The sequence below is a fragment of the Pseudocercospora fijiensis genome, assembly GCF_000340215.1.
Source record: "Pseudocercospora fijiensis CIRAD86 unplaced genomic scaffold MYCFIscaffold_18, whole genome shotgun sequence".
NCBI lineage: Eukaryota > Fungi > Ascomycota > Dothideomycetes > Mycosphaerellales > Mycosphaerellaceae > Pseudocercospora > Pseudocercospora fijiensis.
The window spans coordinates 691,664-710,397 of NW_006921549.1; the positions used below are offsets into that span (position 1 = coordinate 691,664).

The following is an 18,734-nucleotide window of genomic DNA, read 5'->3' on the forward strand; positions in this document are numbered from 1 at the left end:
ACGGCGGAGTCGAAGTGCTGGAAGAATGGTACTACGACGACGACTGCTACGATCCCGAATCCTTCTGCCATCCACTGCAGGACGCCCGTCGAGTGCCTCCCAAAGCAGGCCATGCGGCTCCAAAACTCCTGCTCCCCGTGCCGCCAGTGGAGAGGCGAGCGCAATCCTGCCGCAAGCCAGTTGCAGGCCCTTCGTGGAGAGCGATTTGGGACGAGAAAGAGAAAGAGCGAGCAGAATCTCACATCGAGCCGATTGCAGAGTCTCGGGAGGAAGTGCATGAGGGAAAGACAGCAACCGAGTGTGAGCAATGCTTTGTCGTTCCCATCTGCTCAGTACACGGCAAGGGGAAAGGAGTACGTTCAGGGAGTCTCATCACGAGCGATGCTGTGAGTGCAAAGCAGGCACAGCACCACCCACATCCTGCTCGTGATATCGGGTTATGCAAAAAAGACATGGCAAGAAAGCGACGGATTTGCAGCTCCTCGTAGAACTAACAACAAGCAGCGCAATCGCGATGAAGCAATTGACGAGGACCCCAACCACCCGCTCGACAATCGACAAATCTGGCTGGCTACGTGTATCACCGCCAAGAACGCTCTCTCTCTCACATACACATTGATAACTCGACAGTACATACTTCTCCACGCTCGCTCCCTTCCTTGGCGAGAACAACACGACTCCGTCGACTCTCTGCCATCGCCATCGCCGCCAGTCACTCACTCACTCGCTTGATGGACGCCCAACAAACGATCTATCATCGTCATCGAGCAACCCCCTGCGTTCTTCAACACAATTTTGACCTGCCTGGTCTCCTCTACAGCCCACAACGCCTACCTGCCTTCACACGCTCCAGCAGCAAGAAATGCTTGGCCTTGCCTCTCCAGGCTCCTCCGACTACGCTGCTTGGTTGGTTGGATGCTTGTACTAGGCAGTGCAGTATCGTATCCTTGGAGGTTCAGGTGCAGGGCAGGCGATGGAAGAAAGAACAGGCCCAGACATGCATGCATGTATCTTGTATAGGTAGTGACCCTTCCCAGGTCAGATCAAATGAGAAAAGAAGCAACTTCTGTGCGGAGTATGCGTGTATGAATCAGCCAGCCTTCTCGGGATTTTTTCCAACTTGATTGCTCAACGGCCGAAACTGATTTCCGTTCGTTCGTTCGTGTGAAGCATACTGTATGCGTCTAGGCATAAGATTCGGAATCGCTATGTAGTAGCTCTATTATGCAGTTGGACAATTCTCTTCTTCGCCTGAAATTGCTACCTCCCAAGCCCCAGTCACAATCCTTAGCAAACTCCCGACGCACAGCAACCGCTCTCTCAAGATCCCGCTCCCACTGCTGCTGCTGCTGCTGCTCGTCACCTTCTCCTCTACCTGCCTCCAGTTTCATCTTCGTCTTCATCATATCTTCAGCAACACACTCTCCCCCAGTCTCAGTCTCAGCTTCATTATCCCCATCATCATCATCATCATCATCATCATCATCATCATCATCATCATCATCATCATCATCATCATCATCATCATCATCATTATCCCCGTTCTTCAAATCCTCCTCCTCCCACTCCCCCCCCCCAACCTCTTTGATCATCATCCCACAATTCACGAGAAGGAAATCCCCCGCCCCATCGAAAGCTTTCATCGCGGACGAACGTTCGAAGCCGGAATGCATTTCGTATTAGCGCCAGAGGGTTTCGGTTACCACTATGTCTTTTTTGGGATTTTGAGGGCTTGGGTTCGGGCTTCGAGGTGGGTTTTTGCGAGGAGGGTTGGGGGTTTGGATTTGAGGGAGGGGTTGGGAGGTGGTGGTGGTGGTGGAAGAGGTTTTATAGGAAGGAGGAGGGATTGGGCCTGGAGGTGGAGTGGTCTGAGATTTTGAGTCGGTATTGCTGGCATCGTGGTTGATCGGCGTGGATGAAGATTCTTGATCTTGTTTGTGTCTTCTTGAGAGAGTGCGGGACGTCGTCGCTTCCGGGGTGGTAATGATGAGAGCGTCAACATGGCGGAGGCCGAATCGAATGCTTGTGTTTGTAGTTCTCTCTACGACGTGGGATCAGTGGCTTCGAAGCTATCGGGCGTGGTGTACGCATCGGTGCTGTTGCATTCATGGTATGCTGTTCTTGTACTTTGTCGTCTGTAAGGTGTTGTCGGAGCAGTTCGCGGGGCTGTCTAGAGTGCGTGTGTTGGGAAGAAGTGCTGAAGGAGGGAGGGACGTCTGAAGGTAGCCACACCAATCGTCATAAGCGCGTTCTTGCTTGTTTCCACCTCACCGTCGCGACTCATCGAACCCTCATCACTCCCGGCTGGCACTGTGTCTTCCGTGTCTTGTGCCTTACATATCTCTGTATCTATATCCAAAGTCGAAGTAAGGGCTGGGGATATCCAGCATCTGGGCTGAGATCCTCGACACCACGAACTTCACTCATGACTTCCAATCATATGCAGGGTCTACGTGGTTGAGTGCCCGTGACAGCGACTTCGAATCCAACTCCATTTGGCTTCCGAGACAAGTACGACCTCCTATGACTCCAAAAACACAGAGACATCCATAACTTGCGATGGCCAAAGCCTCTGGAACATTGGACACGAGTGGTGAAGGCGTTGGAAGTGATGCGTTTCTGGCCTTCCTACAATAATGGATTTGGGATGTACTGCTCTTCCTTTCGATTAAACCCCCATTAATGCTGTCTCCATGGACGATCTTATGAGTACGGGTACGGATGCCGTCGCTGCCCTTCAGCAATTCAATGCCACGCATACCAGTATCTCGCCATCGGTATTCGGAGACCGGATGAAAGTCTCTGAAAAGTCTTGCGCCTCACGATTCATGCCTGACATCGGATGATCCACAAGTCGAGGGAATCTCTAGATCACTGGGGAAGAGTTGCAATTCCCATTGCCTGATACACCTCGCCATCGGTATTTGGAGATTTGATGATCGTTGAGGAGGTCTCCGAAGAACATTGAATACTGCGCTTTGCATTCATGTCTAGCATCGGATGATCCACAAGTCGAGGGAATCTCTGGATTACTGAAACTGGAGAAGTGTTGCAATAGCTGCAGGAGTCATTCCATTGCCTGATACACCTCGCCATCAGGATTCGGAGATTTCATGATCCTTGAAGAGGTCTCCGAAGAATGCTGCGCTTTGTATTCGATAGCTGAGAATGGACGGATGCTTCTATCGTCGAATGAATGTTCCAAATCTCGGAGGAGTTGCCAGCTCGTCCGAGCCATCTTCGTATCTCGCCATCGGCAGTGGAAGATTCGATGATCGTTGAAGAGGTCTCCGAACATTGAATGCTGCGCTTTGCATTCGATAGCTGAGAATGGATGCCTCTATCGTCGGATGAATGTTCCAAATGTCGGAGGAGTTTCTGGCTCGTTCGAGGCATCGGTAGTAGAAGAGCAGACATATGCAGCCGGGGAAGAAAAGAAACAAGCGTGGTGAACTTCGAGAACGAGATGGATTGGGGCCCTCACACCTGCTCCTACCTTTGCTGCATGTAAATAAACTACGCCGCTCATTGAGTGGGCTCGAGGCGAGGGCTGTCATGCCAACGATGTCACTCACTAGGTAGGCTCGACGTGAGAGCTGTCAGGGCATGACAGAATGGTAAGGCAGGTCCTACTCCATAAACCGAGGCATTTGGGCTGGCAAGGCATCCTCATGAATGTGCAATCCAGGCCTGCGGTCGCAAGAAAGCACACAGGTCCTCATCAGTTTGATTCCATGCCCTCCAAATCAATTCCAGTCGGAGGAGCATGTAGGAAGAAGGATTGATGCAAACATCGTTTTGAGAATCGCCTGCTTGGGTCCGGCGGCGAAAGTAGAGAATTCATAGTGGTAGAAGTCCCGATCAATACAAATCCAGCTTGCTCTGGTGCGTGGCTCGTCCGGATATGCAGGCAGAAATGGACAGGAGTATACATACAGAGGGAGCAAAGCTAGTCGTAGGTGTTGGATGGAGTTCGCTCCGATCGTATACAGATTTCGGCTGTCGGTCGATGTGCGCTCACCGCCTGAAGGCTGAAGTCGAGACTCCAGAGCTGGCTGATTGCAGCTCCAAGTTGATGGGTTGATAGGCCAGCGGATGTCCCGGCCGCCTCCGCAGCTTTGGCTCAGCGCTGGCCTCTTGCAGTTGCAGATGCGACCCCCCAACGCGACACAACACTCATAACTATCCCTCGCGCGCGCCCATCCAGCATGCACCATGTCTCCCATCTTGCGCTCGTCGAAGCGGAAAAGGTCGAGCACCACTGAAGACGACGAACCCCTACCTAACGACCCCACGAAGCGACGCGCCGTCCCCCGCCCACCACCGACGAGAGGAGGCTTGGAGCATACAGCGCAGCGCCGCGCCCTCACACCCCACAGCCTTGAGGAGGTCCCTCGAGACTGCTTGGAAGACCGAGTTGATCGTTGGAGAGGGCGGGACACTGCGAGACTTCCCATCATGTCTTCCTCTACCAGCAGAAGCAGAAGCCGCAAGAGATCTCGTCCTGGCACCTCTACTGTTCCGACTGTTTCATCCCAGCCAACGTCGGCGCTATCGGAAAAGGCATCTACATACGACGATGGCACTCTCAACGTCCTTCGGGACTGCTGCATCTATGGCCCACCGTTCGCAACGGGCGTAGAACCTTCCAACAAAGCGGAGCTCCTTGCCGGACTGCAACGTAGACGCTCTTCCTTGGATGCTTCCGCCTATCCGGACAGCAATTTCAAGCGCTTCCTCAAAGCGAACTACGAAGCACTCAACGAGAGCCAGGTCATGCTCGAGGTTGTTTACCCATACTTCACCACCTACTTCAAGGACCATCCGAAATCAGCAAACCTGGCCTTCACAAACCTAGAGCCTATCTTTCAGCCGCCTCCGAAGATTTCACCGCCCCAACCAGATCACAGCTTCGGTACCGCCGAGGAAGACATACATCTTGCAGTGCGCAACAAGCTCGACAAGTTCATTGTGTGTTCGAGAAAGCCTCATGCGCCCGCTGCCGTCAACGATATGATGCAGGTGAAAGGGCGAGAGGGCAAGGCAAGAGTGCTGGATACACAGATCACCAAAGACGGTGCGATTGGAGAGCGAGCTATGTATGAGTTGCACGGATTTGCTCGAGGATCTCCATGTCCGGCCGACGGAGTAGCGCATACCTTTTTGCAGTCCTACCATGATGGTGTGATGAAGTTCTTTGTGGCATTCAGGAAGGCCAGCAGTGTCAGGAGGGAGCCAGACAAGATTTACATCACCGAGATTGCGGGTGAATACCTGTGTGGCTCTCCCGAGCACCTCCGGAAGGGCCTCACGATGTATCGGAACTTTGTGGATATGGCAACAGAAGCTCGAAGCAAGGCGGTGGAGGCAGCCAATGCTGTGGCCCTCGCGAGTGAGGATGAGGGAGAGGGAGAAGGAGAGGAAAATGAGGAATTTCACGATGCGCCGGCTGCAGCGTGAATGGTGATTGATGGAAAGCTGCTGGCAGCGTACGAAGTCACGACCGACATGACCAGTAATGCATAGCGTGATGAGCAACATTCTTGCATCTTCTCTTCTCACACACCTCCAAGGCCACCTCCAACTTCCGTTGCTTCTCCCCTCGTCCGCGTCTTTGCAGCAGCTCGGCAGTGCCGCCGCCTCCCGCCTCCACATCCCGCCCTACTCGTACGTGATTCTTGGTTTGCTTTGGCCGTTTCTTCTCCGACCTGGCATTATTCTACGAGGTGCGCTGGGGCACGAGCGGTATAGGCATAGGCATTCCCGCTCATCACATCACAGACGACAACACTTTCGCGCACCACCGCACACGACGAGAGACCCTTTCCAGATCTGCAACAGCATCTACAACTGCATCTTTCTCGACGCCTCGACCGAGCAACCTCTTCCGCAAGCACCACATCGACCGCCCAGGCCTGCAATAATACACGAGGCTGCCACCTGGGACTCGTGCGATGTACATGGCCTCTTCCACCACGTCGAGAAGACCTTGAAAGAATCACTCGGCATCACTTGGGCAGGCAGGCAAGAGCTCTTCGACGAGATTGGAACACGGGGAGGCATTGTAGGAGCGCGACTGTGAAGATGGCTAGCGAAGCGACGACGAGGTCACGAGGAAGGGTCTGAATACAACATGCCAATGCCCAAGTGGGATAAAGATCTTGCACAACGCTGAATCTGGGTAACGACATCGCATACTGCGAAGTCGCGGCGCTCCGCCGACTTGACGATCGCGACGACTCTTGGGAAAATGTACAGCTCGCAATCATCGATAGCACAAAAAGCATTTTGGAGCCACATCTGGGCTGGACTCTAGAGGATTCACAACACGGACGCACACGTATTGGACAACGGAAATGTCGGCGGCGAAGAGCAGGACGATGCCGATAGGCGCGCGCCGCAAAGGATACAGAGCGAGCGAGCCCGAGCAGAAAGTCGAAGAGCTAGGCTCCCCTCTGCGGAATGAGCTGAACTGACTGAATGAGCAGATGGCCGACATCTTCTCCGTGAACCAAGCAGACCACTTCGTCTTCACGACTACTCCAATGGGATGCTTGCGGGGCGTCGAGCATCCGGTCGTACATCGCGGACTGGGAAGAACACAGCATCGCGGCATGCAACAAATATGCTGGCCGCATAGCAACGCAACCAAGCTGGAGAAATCGAGAAATCGCGCCTCCTCGACTGTGCTCATATGCGCATTTCCTGCCTGAAAGACCCATGCCAGGAGCGGCTTCTTCGTGAGAGCCTCGGAGCACAAGTGGCCAGAGGCGTTTCTTCATGGCAAGCCAGTTCGACGCGCCGACATGGCATCAAAGGATTCTCTTCTCTGGGAATGCTCTTGTTCTGGCTGATGGAAGAGAGCTCGAGGCTGACGTGGTCGTGCTCACGACCGGACTTGATAATATGAGAACGACTGTGCGCAAGACGCTTGGCGATAAGGTAGCTAATCGCTGCAAGGACGTATAGAACCTGGATGCTGAAGGCGATGTCAATGCGGTAAGTTGTGCTCTAGCATTTCCATATGCTGGATCAGAAGTGCTGGCTCTCGCACCAGATGTGGCGTTCCTCCGGGCATCCGAGGTTGTGGTTCATAGGAGGAAGTCTTGCCTTGTTTCGGATCTCTTCTCGACATACAAAGCTGAACGGTGCCATTGAACACCTTGCCTATGCATTCATCGTATCGAATACAGAGTGGGCGTAACCAGCCACCGACAAAGAGCACATGTATGATAATGCCGGCCTTAGCATAGCGACGACAAAGAGCAGGCCTACCACCTTGTCGCAGCGCATTCAGGACTGGCGACCCTAGGCAGCAACGAAAAGCAGGATGTCGAGGAATCTGTTTCAGGAAGACGCCGCCCATAAGCACAGCGAGGCCGCTGGGATCGTTGCAAGAGGCCTTCATCGGCTTGCCCATCGGTTCATCAGCAATTCCGCTAGTGACCGGAGGTCTGCCCCGCCATAGCTGGAAGAAGGAAGCACAAATCTAATGTCGTAAGTCTACTACGTTCACCCAACAGCTACAACATCTGACCTTACCCAAAGAAACACTCACAGATCCTCGACGACCACACGACTTATAGCGGTACTCAGACAAAGGAAGCTATGATCGCCACCAGCTCTGTTCAGTAGCCAGCTTAGGACTGAAGCAAACGGAAACGCCGCCATTCTGGATTGGTTACACCGTTGCTTAGCTCCGCTAGATCGCAATTCGTTACGATGTTAATAATTCCTTGCTTAGCGAATGTCGCGACAGACTCAGGCCTAGGACCGGAGGTGGTAATCCGGCCAAGAATCTCAAGCCGCTCAGGCAGGAGGTGGAAGCTCAGCTAGACGTTGATTATGCAAGAAGCGGTATCCTCCCGGAACGGTTCTACGTAAGGGCTTGAAATGCCGCTTAATCGCCGTAGACAATGCCAACGAGGAAGTGTGTTTCAAGCACAGATTCGTGATACTAGGTCCTCGATCGCCGGCTTGCGTGATAATCTCTTCACGATTTAGAAATGTGTCTAGTGTTACGAGATATAGTATGCCAAGGAAGGAGTATAGGCAGATTGCTTCTCTATAGACATGTAGTCTGCGGCACAATTCTCCCACATTACCCTTTTGAAGTGGGAGAAGGTTATCGAATCTGCCTATTTGCGATCGTCTTTTGAACCTTCGGACTTGCAGAGACCCCAACGCGACACAGTGGTCACTTCGTGGCTTGTCGCACATGCGAACGACATTATTGATGCTCATCTCTAACCTCTGGCCTGCTAGCATGTGATACGCGATTGAAACCCTCCGCATGAGATCATGACCTACATGCCAGAGGAGTGAGGTATTGCATCGTTTGACTTGCAAGCATGGCGATGTCTCTACAGCCCTTCGTAGATAATGGCGATTTTGACTAGTATGCTAACACTGTGGTTCTAGGCGATGGCACGATACCGTAGTCTGGCCTATCTCCGTCCACTTTTCTAGTGCACCGAACATCCCAGTCAGCATCCGCTGTTTTATGAGACCTGTGATATTTTGGCTTTACGGTCCATGGCATCGCCGTCTCCACCGTAGCTTCTCCGGGGCAATAGGAATATGCTGCCTTGGTTGGCCGCATAGCAGCGCCAGTCACCACCTCTTTCAAAGTGTACGCTCTAATCCGCGGCCATACACCCCGCTACCTTCACACCCTCTAATGCGCTTGCTTCGCATTTGCTTCGTTGAACAGGCTGCTAAGACGATGTGTTTGCATTTGAAGCCATCCACTGTTGTTGTGCCTTGCTTTATGTGCTCAAGTACTTCGTTTAACATCTTTAGCATATCTACGAGTAGAACTCTCTTTACAAGCTGTAGAGTTCGAGTGCATTCCATCGCTACTAGGTATGCCATCGGCGCTACCGCGGTCTATGATGTTCGCGTAGTCTCTGACCAGCTTCAGTGGGATCGGAGTTGCGCTGTGGCCGATACAACTTTGACGAGTAGTGTGGATAGCGTCGGCATGCGAGAAAAGTTGGCGATGGTGATTGCAATGCTTGCAAGTGGATGGCGGTATTGCATGCTGGATGTAAGCCGCGTATTCGGCGTTCCTTTCGTTCGCTTCGAAGGAGCCCCGGAGCTGAGTCAGCAGCCTCAACTCTCAGATCAACATTCGAGGCACGACTCTTCTTCCTGCAACCATCAATTCAAGACCTGCGCAGCCTACAGTATAGACCGCCGGACGATGCGACGACTCGAAAATCCGCTGCCGCTGCCACTGCCACGTACAACATCAAAGAACACATGCACCTCGCGTCAAGTTTGTAATGGTCCATCAAAGTTGCTTGAAATTGGCGCTTCAAATTTGCAAGCCGATCTCCTCTGCTACTTTCCGCTGTAGCTGAATGAAAGGGACACTATCTACAAGATGCCAGCAGGAACAGACACTTCTTTCGGCATCCCCATCGTCTTCAAATTTCCAATAAAACCCCCCAACGCCTTCAATTCGCTTCACCTCATGAATACTGCTTTTGGCTCCCAACCTCAGCTTGATGAAGCCTTGTCGTGGAAACATGGTACTCATCAGCATATTCCCGCCAATTCCACGCCATCTTCATCCCACTATACTGTAGTGGAGCTTGACGATGATGAGCAAGCCTTTAGCATTCTCATCCAGTGCAACCATGTCTATGCCCGAGACCCAAGCAATCTAGGGAGCCAGGTGGCCAAGAACAGCAGCACGCCCAGGTATCACAACTCGCTCGACGACCCGCCGGCTCCGTCTTCCACCCACGGCACGATCGAGCTGAGCAACAGGCCCCTGCGCAACCCATCTCTCGCAACCCATCTCTCGCCTGCTGCCAGCTTGGTGTGTCTTACCGAGAATGGTGATCTTGTCTATCCCGATCTTGACCTTATCGAAGGCAATGCGCAGCTTGGCCCATAGCAGGCGAGGAAGAAGGTGGCTGTGTCCAAGTAGCGTGAGCTGCCGCCAAGAAGGTGGTTTTTGGGGAAAGCCTAATGCTCTTTCCAAGCGGCGTAAGCTGGCGCCAAGTCGTCGATGTAGAATTTCATGTGCGGTAGCTCGTCCGGTTCTTCATCATTGTACATCAGCGAAGCTTCCGGGTTCGGGGCAGGAATATAACCAAAGGTGGTGTGTCCGAGCTCATTTATAGTGAACGGTGATGACCTGGCTCATTGCGATGTGGGATTTGGCTAGAAATGTTCAAGACCAGGCACTTATAATGCCAGGACGTACGTACCTGTCTGCCGGGTCAATGAGAACGCCTTGTTGCGAGGATTTCCAAGGGACTCGTGGCAGTCTTGCAATGTTTGCATTATGGTGCCTGGCGGCGGTTCGGACACTCGCATGCTATCAGAAGACTTTACCATTGACTTTAATGCGGCCTTCGTACATCCCAGCCTGTAGCCCTTCCGTTGTATGCTTTCGTAGGAACTTTTCTCCGTCGCGTGCCATTTTCTTTGGCATTGCTCAATCAACTAGCGTGCCTTCCTCTTCCCGTATCCGGTATATAGCTAGGTTAGGAGGCTCGCCGAGATTATACAACCCTGTTAATCTAAGATCTCGGTAGGACTACAAGGTTTGCAAGACATCGAGTCGATCTTTGCTATTATTCCTTTAGTCTAACTTTAGTAGCGGTAGCAGTCCGCCTCGTTCTCGGGTATACAAATAGGGACCTTTAGAAGAGGCTAATTTGTAGAGGCCTATCGAGGTCGGGCAATTAAGTAGATACGAAGGTTGTTTCCGGATCCTTCGAGGCCTAGTTTAAATAGGGGTTGAATTCCAATTTATAGCCTATAGACTATGCTTTTAAATAGGCCTATTTAAAAGTATATAAGACGCTATATTCACGATTAGTAGGGGTTATAATCCTGCCTTAACTAGAAGCAGTTAGGTAGTAGAAGCCCTTACTTATATAGCTTAAACCCTGCTCGGCTTAGCTATTAAACTGTATTCTCTCTTAGTACCGCCGAATAAGCTATACTATTTAAACGGCGACGGCGAGGTAGAAAGTAGCTATTAGGTCGCTAAGATAGTACGAGAGGGCTCTACTTTATATATATAAAGGTCTAGGTATATAGCCGTTAGTATAATTAGAGGGTTAGCCTATAATAGGAGGCTACTAAATAGAGCCTATATTCGTAGTTTAATTGCAGCATATAGTCTATAGGATAAGAGGCATATACGGAAGCAAGAGAGGTCCTAAATTGTTAGCTAAATAGTATACTTTCTCGACTATAGCTACTTTAGCTACCCTATCTAGTCCCTCTCGAATTATCGACCTAGGCTCCGGCTCTTCCGCTCTAGTATTTGCTACTCTAATCTACCCTCTATAAGTACTACTAATACCTATTCGAGTACCTCTTTAAGGTCTACCTTGTTACGATATAATACTATTATATATACGATAGTAGGTAGCGGTTACTATCGACCGCTACGGTCGCTATTGCTACTAATAGTAGGACTATTATATAGATAGCTTGCCTCGCGGTACCTTAGAGAATATATTAACTTTTGTACCGTATAACCGTTACGATACCTTCGTACTATAACCGTATACCTAGCAACTTAGTAGCTTCGCTTAACACTTAGTTAGCTTCTATACTAACTACTAGTCCTCTATCCGAATCGACCCCGGTCGTTATAGCTACGACGAGAATCGACGCGATTAGCTACGGGTCCTACCGATCTTCCGCCGATTACTACGATTTAACTCCTACCTATTACGACGGTACCTATTCGATTTACTACCCTTCTATACTATACCCTACCGACGCGCGAGCGCCTTATCGGCGATCCTATTAGTACCCCGAGGAGATAGTAGTAGTAGTTTCTACCTTTAGTAGCAATTGCCTACTATACCTAGGTCTAGGGGTAGCCGCTTTCCCTAAGAGGACCTGCCTAATAAGCTACGCTCCTCCGCCTTTAGTCGGTTCTCCGTTATTGTCCTCTATTTAGAGACTATCTCGCCTCTACCCTCTTACTAATAGTTTACCCGCTTGCCGTAGCTCCTTCGGACTCGCTTCTAACTCCGGTAGAAGCCTCGAAATTAGCTAAGCTAGCAGTTTAACCGCTGCCCTAGTACTACAATCTCGGATTGCTAGATATAGAGCCCTATATCCTACGTATCTATTCCTATATTTAGAACTACGTCGATTATAGCGAGAACTTCGCGACCTAGCTTAGGGCAAAGTACGGCCGAATCGACTTGCTTACCTTATACGTTCTATATTATTACCCGCTTATAGGAAATCCGCCGCCTCTATAGGCTAAAATCGAGGAACTCTACCTAGACGCCCTTAACGGTTACAACTTCCTAGGATAGTAGGTAGTAGATAAAGGAATCCTAACTAAATCGGTTAAGGAGCTTAAAGCCGCGCTCCTAACGGTACGCGATTTACGCTATTACCGTTAATTCTACCCGGAGATCTATCTACTACCTATAATAGAGTAGCGCCTACTAGCCCGACCGCCTTAAGTCCTACCGCGGCCTACGGTTTCGCCTATTACTACGGTAGAAACAACCGTACCGCCGGAATAGCGTCCCGGTTCGCCTAATAGCTCGCTTAAATCGGTTTTCTTACGGAGGCTACTTAAGCTACGATACCCGGCGGACGAGAATCCTTAGAAGCTAAGAGGGCCTCTACCTAAGACTTCCCCTAAGGAACCGTTAACCGGGCCTTCCGATCTATCGACGTCGCTATTCTAGGATATCGGTCGCGGCTAATTGCCTCTAATAAATAACGGCCTCGCCGACCCGTAGGCTAACGAGCCGCATAGTCGTTTCTAATATTATACCCTAGTAGATGCCTTATAGATAACCGAGGAGATCGATAGGGCGAATATCGCCGTATAATAGAACTATTAGCGTCGTAATTATCTTCGAGAATTAGCTAGACGGAGAGGAGTCTATTTTAACGAAGTCGTATTAGAATTTCTAATAGAATAGGCGATTTTACCGCTATCGGCTACGCGTAAGCTAAAGTCCGCCCTAGCCGAACCTAGGTTAATACGATTACTAGTAGAGGGTAGACGTATATATAAATGCCTATAGGTATAGCCGCTTGCGTCGGGGCAGGTTTGCGCTAGGCGATCCGCCTAGTAATCCGCCTAGTAATCCTCCTAGTAATCTACCCGGTAATCCTCCTAACGATCCCCTACTACTACTACCTAGTAACTTTAATCTAGGTGTTTCCTCTCGTAAGCCGACGTAGGGTTAGCCTTTGCCCTTTCCGCTATTAGACTTATAGGGTCTACTACGGGAAGGTAAGAAGCAGCGCTAGAAGTACCGTCGGTATAGGGATAACCCGAGTAAGGATAGATCCTTATTAGATAGTAAGGATTCGGACGACTCCGATTAATCCTCGTTAGATAACGATAGTTCTTCGGATGCTAGTTATTATAGATACGCCCGCTATCGTAGATACTATTAGTATTATCGGGACTACGTCGCGGAATTGCTAGTTTCTAAAGCGAGTTATATCTAGAGGCACTACGCCCGCCCCTAGTAGCTACGCTTCGATCTAGCGTATCTTAGGTTCTTCGATCCTCTACTTAGCGTTACGGATTACGGCGAGGGAGACTACGCTTTAGTCGGGAATAAGATAATATACCGTTCCGTATATGCTTTTATTAAAGCGGCTAAGAATTATACTTATATCGTAGGGCGAGAGACGGTTCGTTTTAATCTCTTTCTTTACTTTCGAGGGGTAGCGCTTAGTTAGTATTATAGTTACCTTTCTAGCCGTAACCGAGTAAAGCTCCGCGGCGGATACGGTCTAAAACGCTAGGAACGTTGTCTTAGCAAGAAATAGAAGGTCCCTCCGATAAAGGCGATAGATCTCCTCGATAAGTAACGCTACGACCGGTAGGATATCGCTTTAGGGCGTTTAGTAACGGACTTTATTATTAAAACAGTGCGACTTACTAAGGATACTAGTATACGGAAATCGAACCGGCTCTTAGAAGCTTATTGTCGAATAGATCCGCGCCTCTAATTAAATATAGACGAGCTAAATTGTCGTATAAAGGTCGATAAGTAGGTTACGTACTATAAGAAGTAGGCATTAATCTAGGAATATATGCTTTCGTCCTCGTCTAATCGTCGCCTAGACGCTACGACTAGGAATATTAGCCGCGCTAGTAAGGCTACCTAGTAGAACCGATACGAAGGGAACGCCTCTTATACCCTAGCGAGCTTCGCTCTAGTAAGAGCGTCCCCTAACTACTAGAACCGCGATATCGACCGACCGAACCTACTACGCCTTACTAACGCCTATTAGTAGAATCGCCTGCCTAATGCCCCTTAGTAGAATCGCCTACCGCTAGTAGGAAATAGTAAAGGACCGTTAAAGGATAGTAGCCCTACCTTCCTTCTAAAAGACCTAAAGCGAGTCGATTCGCGCCTATTTAATCGATAGGATAGAAAGCGTAACGATCGAGCTCGTAAGTAGGCTAACTTTACCGATAATAGTAAGAGAGCGGGCGATACTATAAATAATACTAACTAAGCCGACGACGGCTATTAGGAGGATAGTTAGGAGGATAATAGGAGAACCGACGCGGATAATTATAGCTATTTTAGTAACGCTAGAGAAGACGCCGACTACTTTACCGACCTATACGACTCCGATCCGAGCTTAGAAGCTTACTTTATAGACATAGGCGATCGCTCGCTATTAGCGTTAAACTCGGTACTATAGGCTAAAGCGTCCCTACTAGCGGCGATCTAACTATTTGCCTCTACGAAGTACGCTTATAAGGTCTATAGGCGGCGATTCAAGTTAGGCAACCTTCTATACTAGTATATTCGTAAGAAGTATATAGGGGCGACGACGCCTTCTACTATTATCGAACGCGTATTAGCAAACCCGGAAGTAATTTAGTCGAAGGCGCCTCCGTTAGCTTAGTAAGGTTACGTATTCTAGAATTAGTAATATATAACTTTCCCTCTTCGGTTATTACTATCTAGTATATCTATATAGGTCTGCCTAGATACTAGCTATATACTTACTATTACGGAAAAAGACTTCGTTTTAAGCTATTACCTAGACGTAGAGGTACGTAAGCTACGCGAACCGATCGAAATTAGCGGCATAACCGGCGTATATCGCTCCGGGGAATACGTCGTATTAGATATATTTGTCTTAGTAGCGAAGACAGACAGTATAGTCTCCCTAGTACGAATAACTCGCGAGGTTTACCTAGTTCCTAAACTAAAGGCAAAAATCCTAGTTAGTATAGATACGATTGCCCTAGAGGGAATAAAGATCGATATTCCCGTATAGACGGTTACCGTAGCTAGTTAGGACAACGCCCGCTTTAAAGTAGCCGTTAAGCGTAAGAAAGGGAAGTCGGTTTAGCGCCCTATAAGGCTAGCGGAGGACGTAACATTAGCGCCGCGTACGGTCGCCCTCGCTCTAGTTAAGTACGGCGGCGACCTCCCTAAGGGCCGGGATTTTATTCTTAACGCTAGTTTCTTAGTCTAGCTAACTAGTAATATATAGGGATTGTCGTTACAAGCTCCGCCGTTAGTAACGGCGTATAATTAGGTCGTAGACGCTAATTTTTCTTATATATACATTCGTAACGATACGACGACTCTAGTAACGATTCGAGCCGGATAGCTACTCGGTTTATTAAGTAATAGGACTATTGCTAGGGCCTACTATATCGACGTAGCCGACTATAGACTAGCGGGATTAAGTCCTAACGCTTTTACGGCTACGCGGGATATACTAAATATATAGTAGGAATACTAGTACGCGTTAGGCGTAACGATCTATAGTAACGATAACTAGGTAGACTAAATCGCTATAGCGGTCGAGCGGTACCCGGAGCTTTTTATAGATCGCTAAACGGTAGTTAATATTCCCGAGCACGATTATATACCTATCCTAACCGTACTAAATTACCTAGATCTATTGCCGCCCCCCCGTATAATTAATCTAGGCAAGAGGGATCGTAAAGTAGTAGACAAGATATATAACGACCTATACCGCTAGGGGAAGATATAGTATATAACCGAGCCTACGCCCTTCGGCTTTCTAGTATTTGTCGTATAGAAGCGCGTTACTAACGGTAAAGGTAGTATAATTAATAAGCCGCAGGCGGTAGTCGATATATGCGCCTTAAATAAGGTAACGATCCTCGATAGCTATTAGATACCGCTCTAGGCGGATCTCTTTGTATAGTTAGTAGGGTGCTAGTATATTAGCACTATAGACTGTCTAACCTTCTTCTACTAATAGGGCGTAAAGCCGGAGGATCGTTACAAATTAACGATTAATACTTATCGTAGCTAGGAACAGTATAAGGTCGCTATTATAGGATATTCGAATAGTGTCTAATTCGTATAGCGGAAGCTAGATCAGATCCTTCGCGACTGTCGTAGCTTTACGCGAGCTTATATCGACGATATCGTAGTGTTTTCGAAGACGTTGCCTAAGTATCTCGATTATCTAGAAGCGGTCTTCTAGAGATTAGACGCCGTAAGGATTAGCATTAGTCCGAAGAAGACTTTCTTAGGCTTCCTCTCTACGACCCTTTTAGGTTAGTACGTTAGCGGCCTCGGTCTAGCTACAAGTAAAGAGAAAATCGTAGCGATTACCTTACTTTAGTTCCTAGAGAACGTATAGAAGCTAGAGTATTATCTCGGTCTAACTAATTAGTTGCGGCAATACATCCTATACTACGTATAGATAGCGGCGCCTCTATAGGCAGAGAAGATACGCTTATTAAAAGGGGCGCTAGTTACCGGCAATAGTCGTCGCCGGTACGTCGCCGTTACGACGCTAGGTAAGAACGATTAGCACCGCGACGAGCTAGTAAAAGCGTTTCGCTTATTGTAATCGATATTCTACGAGCCCTCCTTCCTATACTATTTCGACCCTAACTGTCGCTTATACGCTAATATAGATTCCTCTAAAGAGTTTAGCTATAGTGTAGTGCTCTACTATATCGATAGGGACCTAGACTCTATTCTATCTAAGGGAAAGGCGTAGTTGTTTCCTTATTACAAGGTTTAGCCTATTTTGTTCTTAAGCCGAGGCCTAACTTAGGCGGAGATATAATATTAGCCGATAGAGCTCGAATACTCGGGAATTGTATAGATAGTAAAGAAGGTAGGCTATTTAATATATACTTTATCGAGGCCGACGACTATCTTTATAGACTACTATACCGCGGTTAGTCTTACTAACTTAGTAACGATAACTACGACTACCGATATAGGTAAGTAGAACCTAAAATTAGTAAGGGTATCGATATTCCTTTCCTAATATCGAGTCGATATAGTTTACCGTCTAGGGCGGATATACCTAGTTCTAGACGCCCTTAGTCGACTTCTAGGAAACACGGAGTTGCCTAAGCTAACGCCGGACGAGGAGAATTTAGACCCGCTCTCTTACTATACTAACGCTACGCCCTCTTCGGCCGATTTAGAGGAAGTAGCCTACTTCTATACGATATTAGTAGAGCTAGATCCGGATTTCCGACGTCGGTTAAACCGAGCGTACGATAACGACGAATATTAGTCTAGGGTTTTACGACTAGTTCGATAAGCGTAGGCGCGGAATACTTTAGAGCGTCTCTATTCGGAGGGAGCTAATATACCTTCGGTAACTAAAACGCTAGTTCGGTATAAGGGTAGCAAAAATCCGGACCTATTCGTAGGTAATAAGTTTAATAGTCCGCTAGGCATTCGATTCTTCGAGAGGGACGGCCTCTTATATTTCTATAACTAATCTTTAGGGCGCGAGCGACTCTATATCTCTCGAGCCTTAATAGGCGAGATCTTCGAGTAGGCTTACGATAACCGTTACTACTAAGGCTTTTAGCGCGTCTTTAACCGCATTTAAGCTTCCTTCTTTATATATCGACTCGCTCGCTACCTTTGCCTCTATTTAGATTATTATTACTAGTATCTCCTTTTGCGTACCCCCCGATATACTCCTTACGGCGAACTTTACCTAATCTAGAATGCGGAGGGCCTATACTATACTATAACGATAGATCTCGTAACCGCCTTACCGGTTACGACCGATAGTTTTAATATACTATATACGATTACTTATAAGACGTCTAAGCGGGTAGCAGTCGTCCTAGGCAAAGAGGACTAGAAGGCCTACGACTAAGGCATCGCTCTAATCGATAGGCTTTGCTTAATAGATATAAGTTTGCTAGTAGTGCTTATCGCTAACCGTAATCCTCGCTAGCTAAGCGACTTCTTTAAGGGCGTTTTCTCGCGCCTACGTACGAAGCTAGCTACGTCTACGGCCTACTACCCTTAAACCGATAGTTAATCCGAGCGAACTAACTAAACGGTCGAGACGGCGATTCGTTACTAGTTAGCGGATTATCCTAGCGAGGATTAGACGACGTTTATCCTATAGCTATAAGCTACGCTTAATAACTCCTATAATACAACTACCGGTTAGTCGCTAAACGAGGTTGCTATAGGCGTAAGGACGAATCTCGACTCGCTCGATATACTATACGACTATCCGTATAATAGGGCGGTAGCGCGTAGCCGTATCTAGAAGGAAGTCTAGGACGCAATTACTTAGGCGAACGTAAAAATAAAAGAACGGTATAATAGTAAGTATAAGCCCCTATTTCTTAAGCTAGGTAACTGTATTATACTTCGCCTATACTATAGTTACGAAGTACTAGGTTAGTCGTATAAGTTTAGCTACTGTTTTAAAGGGCCTTTTACAATTCTTAAGAAAGTCGGACGACTAGCCTACTATCT

The 18,734-nt window shown here is 48.5% G+C and overlaps 6 protein-coding genes across 6 annotated transcripts; 1 reads left to right on the top strand and 5 right to left on the bottom strand.

The window, feature by feature from the left end:
• Positions 1 to 337: 337 nt before the first annotated feature.
• Positions 338 to 1,092, bottom strand: MYCFIDRAFT_212726 (uncharacterized protein). Its single transcript, XM_007934257.1, has one exon. It carries the CDS (start codon positions 633 to 635, stop codon positions 438 to 440), a length of 198 nt encoding a protein of 65 aa, XP_007932448.1. The 5' UTR covers positions 636 to 1,092; the 3' UTR covers positions 338 to 437.
• Positions 526 to 1,088, bottom strand: MYCFIDRAFT_184243 (uncharacterized protein). The gene has a single exon (XM_007934258.1). It carries the CDS (start codon positions 1,005 to 1,007, stop codon positions 831 to 833), a length of 177 nt encoding a protein of 58 aa, XP_007932449.1. The 5' UTR covers positions 1,008 to 1,088; the 3' UTR covers positions 526 to 830.
• Positions 1,093 to 1,184: 92 nt separating the features above from the next.
• MYCFIDRAFT_180498 (uncharacterized protein) lies at positions 1,185 to 1,643 on the bottom strand (the record flags this gene model as incomplete). Its single annotated transcript, XM_007934259.1, has 1 exon — positions 1,185 to 1,643. The coding sequence occupies one exon, from the start codon at positions 1,641 to 1,643 to the stop codon at positions 1,185 to 1,187; it is 459 nt and encodes a 152-aa protein (XP_007932450.1).
• Positions 1,644 to 1,679: 36 nt separating this feature from the next.
• Positions 1,680 to 4,180, bottom strand: MYCFIDRAFT_180499 (uncharacterized protein; the record flags this gene model as incomplete). The annotated part of the gene is made up of 15 exons (XM_007934260.1): positions 1,680 to 2,022; positions 2,049 to 2,096; positions 2,128 to 2,266; positions 2,299 to 2,390; positions 2,431 to 2,735; positions 2,762 to 2,832; positions 2,876 to 2,971; positions 3,010 to 3,058; positions 3,089 to 3,130; positions 3,175 to 3,378; positions 3,416 to 3,550; positions 3,590 to 3,668; positions 3,713 to 3,739; positions 3,793 to 4,136; positions 4,175 to 4,180. 15 exons carry the CDS (start codon positions 4,178 to 4,180, stop codon positions 1,680 to 1,682), a joined length of 1,980 nt encoding a protein of 659 aa, XP_007932451.1.
• A 55-nt stretch (positions 4,181 to 4,235) lies between these two features.
• Positions 4,236 to 5,536, top strand: MYCFIDRAFT_212727 (uncharacterized protein). Its single transcript, XM_007934261.1, has one exon. It carries the CDS (start codon positions 4,459 to 4,461, stop codon positions 5,458 to 5,460), a length of 1,002 nt encoding a protein of 333 aa, XP_007932452.1. The 5' UTR covers positions 4,236 to 4,458; the 3' UTR covers positions 5,461 to 5,536.
• Positions 5,537 to 6,108: 572 nt separating this feature from the next.
• On the bottom strand, positions 6,109 to 17,837 carry MYCFIDRAFT_180501 (uncharacterized protein; the record flags this gene model as incomplete). Its single annotated transcript, XM_007934262.1, has 29 exons — positions 6,109 to 6,122; positions 6,168 to 6,312; positions 6,341 to 6,590; positions 6,622 to 6,733; positions 6,759 to 7,011; positions 7,055 to 7,468; positions 7,517 to 7,523; positions 7,559 to 7,591; positions 7,620 to 7,672; positions 7,722 to 7,832; positions 7,873 to 8,403; positions 8,432 to 8,447; positions 8,475 to 8,524; positions 8,555 to 8,637; positions 8,673 to 8,717; positions 8,752 to 8,775; positions 8,830 to 9,113; positions 9,143 to 9,153; positions 9,205 to 9,238; positions 9,271 to 9,317; positions 9,350 to 9,381; positions 9,409 to 9,539; positions 9,568 to 9,598; positions 9,644 to 9,721; positions 9,751 to 10,004; positions 10,070 to 10,125; positions 10,151 to 10,176; positions 10,224 to 10,441; positions 17,833 to 17,837. The coding sequence occupies 29 exons, from the start codon at positions 17,835 to 17,837 to the stop codon at positions 6,109 to 6,111; spliced, it is 3,348 nt and encodes a 1,115-aa protein (XP_007932453.1).
• Positions 17,838 to 18,734: the final 897 nt, after the last annotated feature.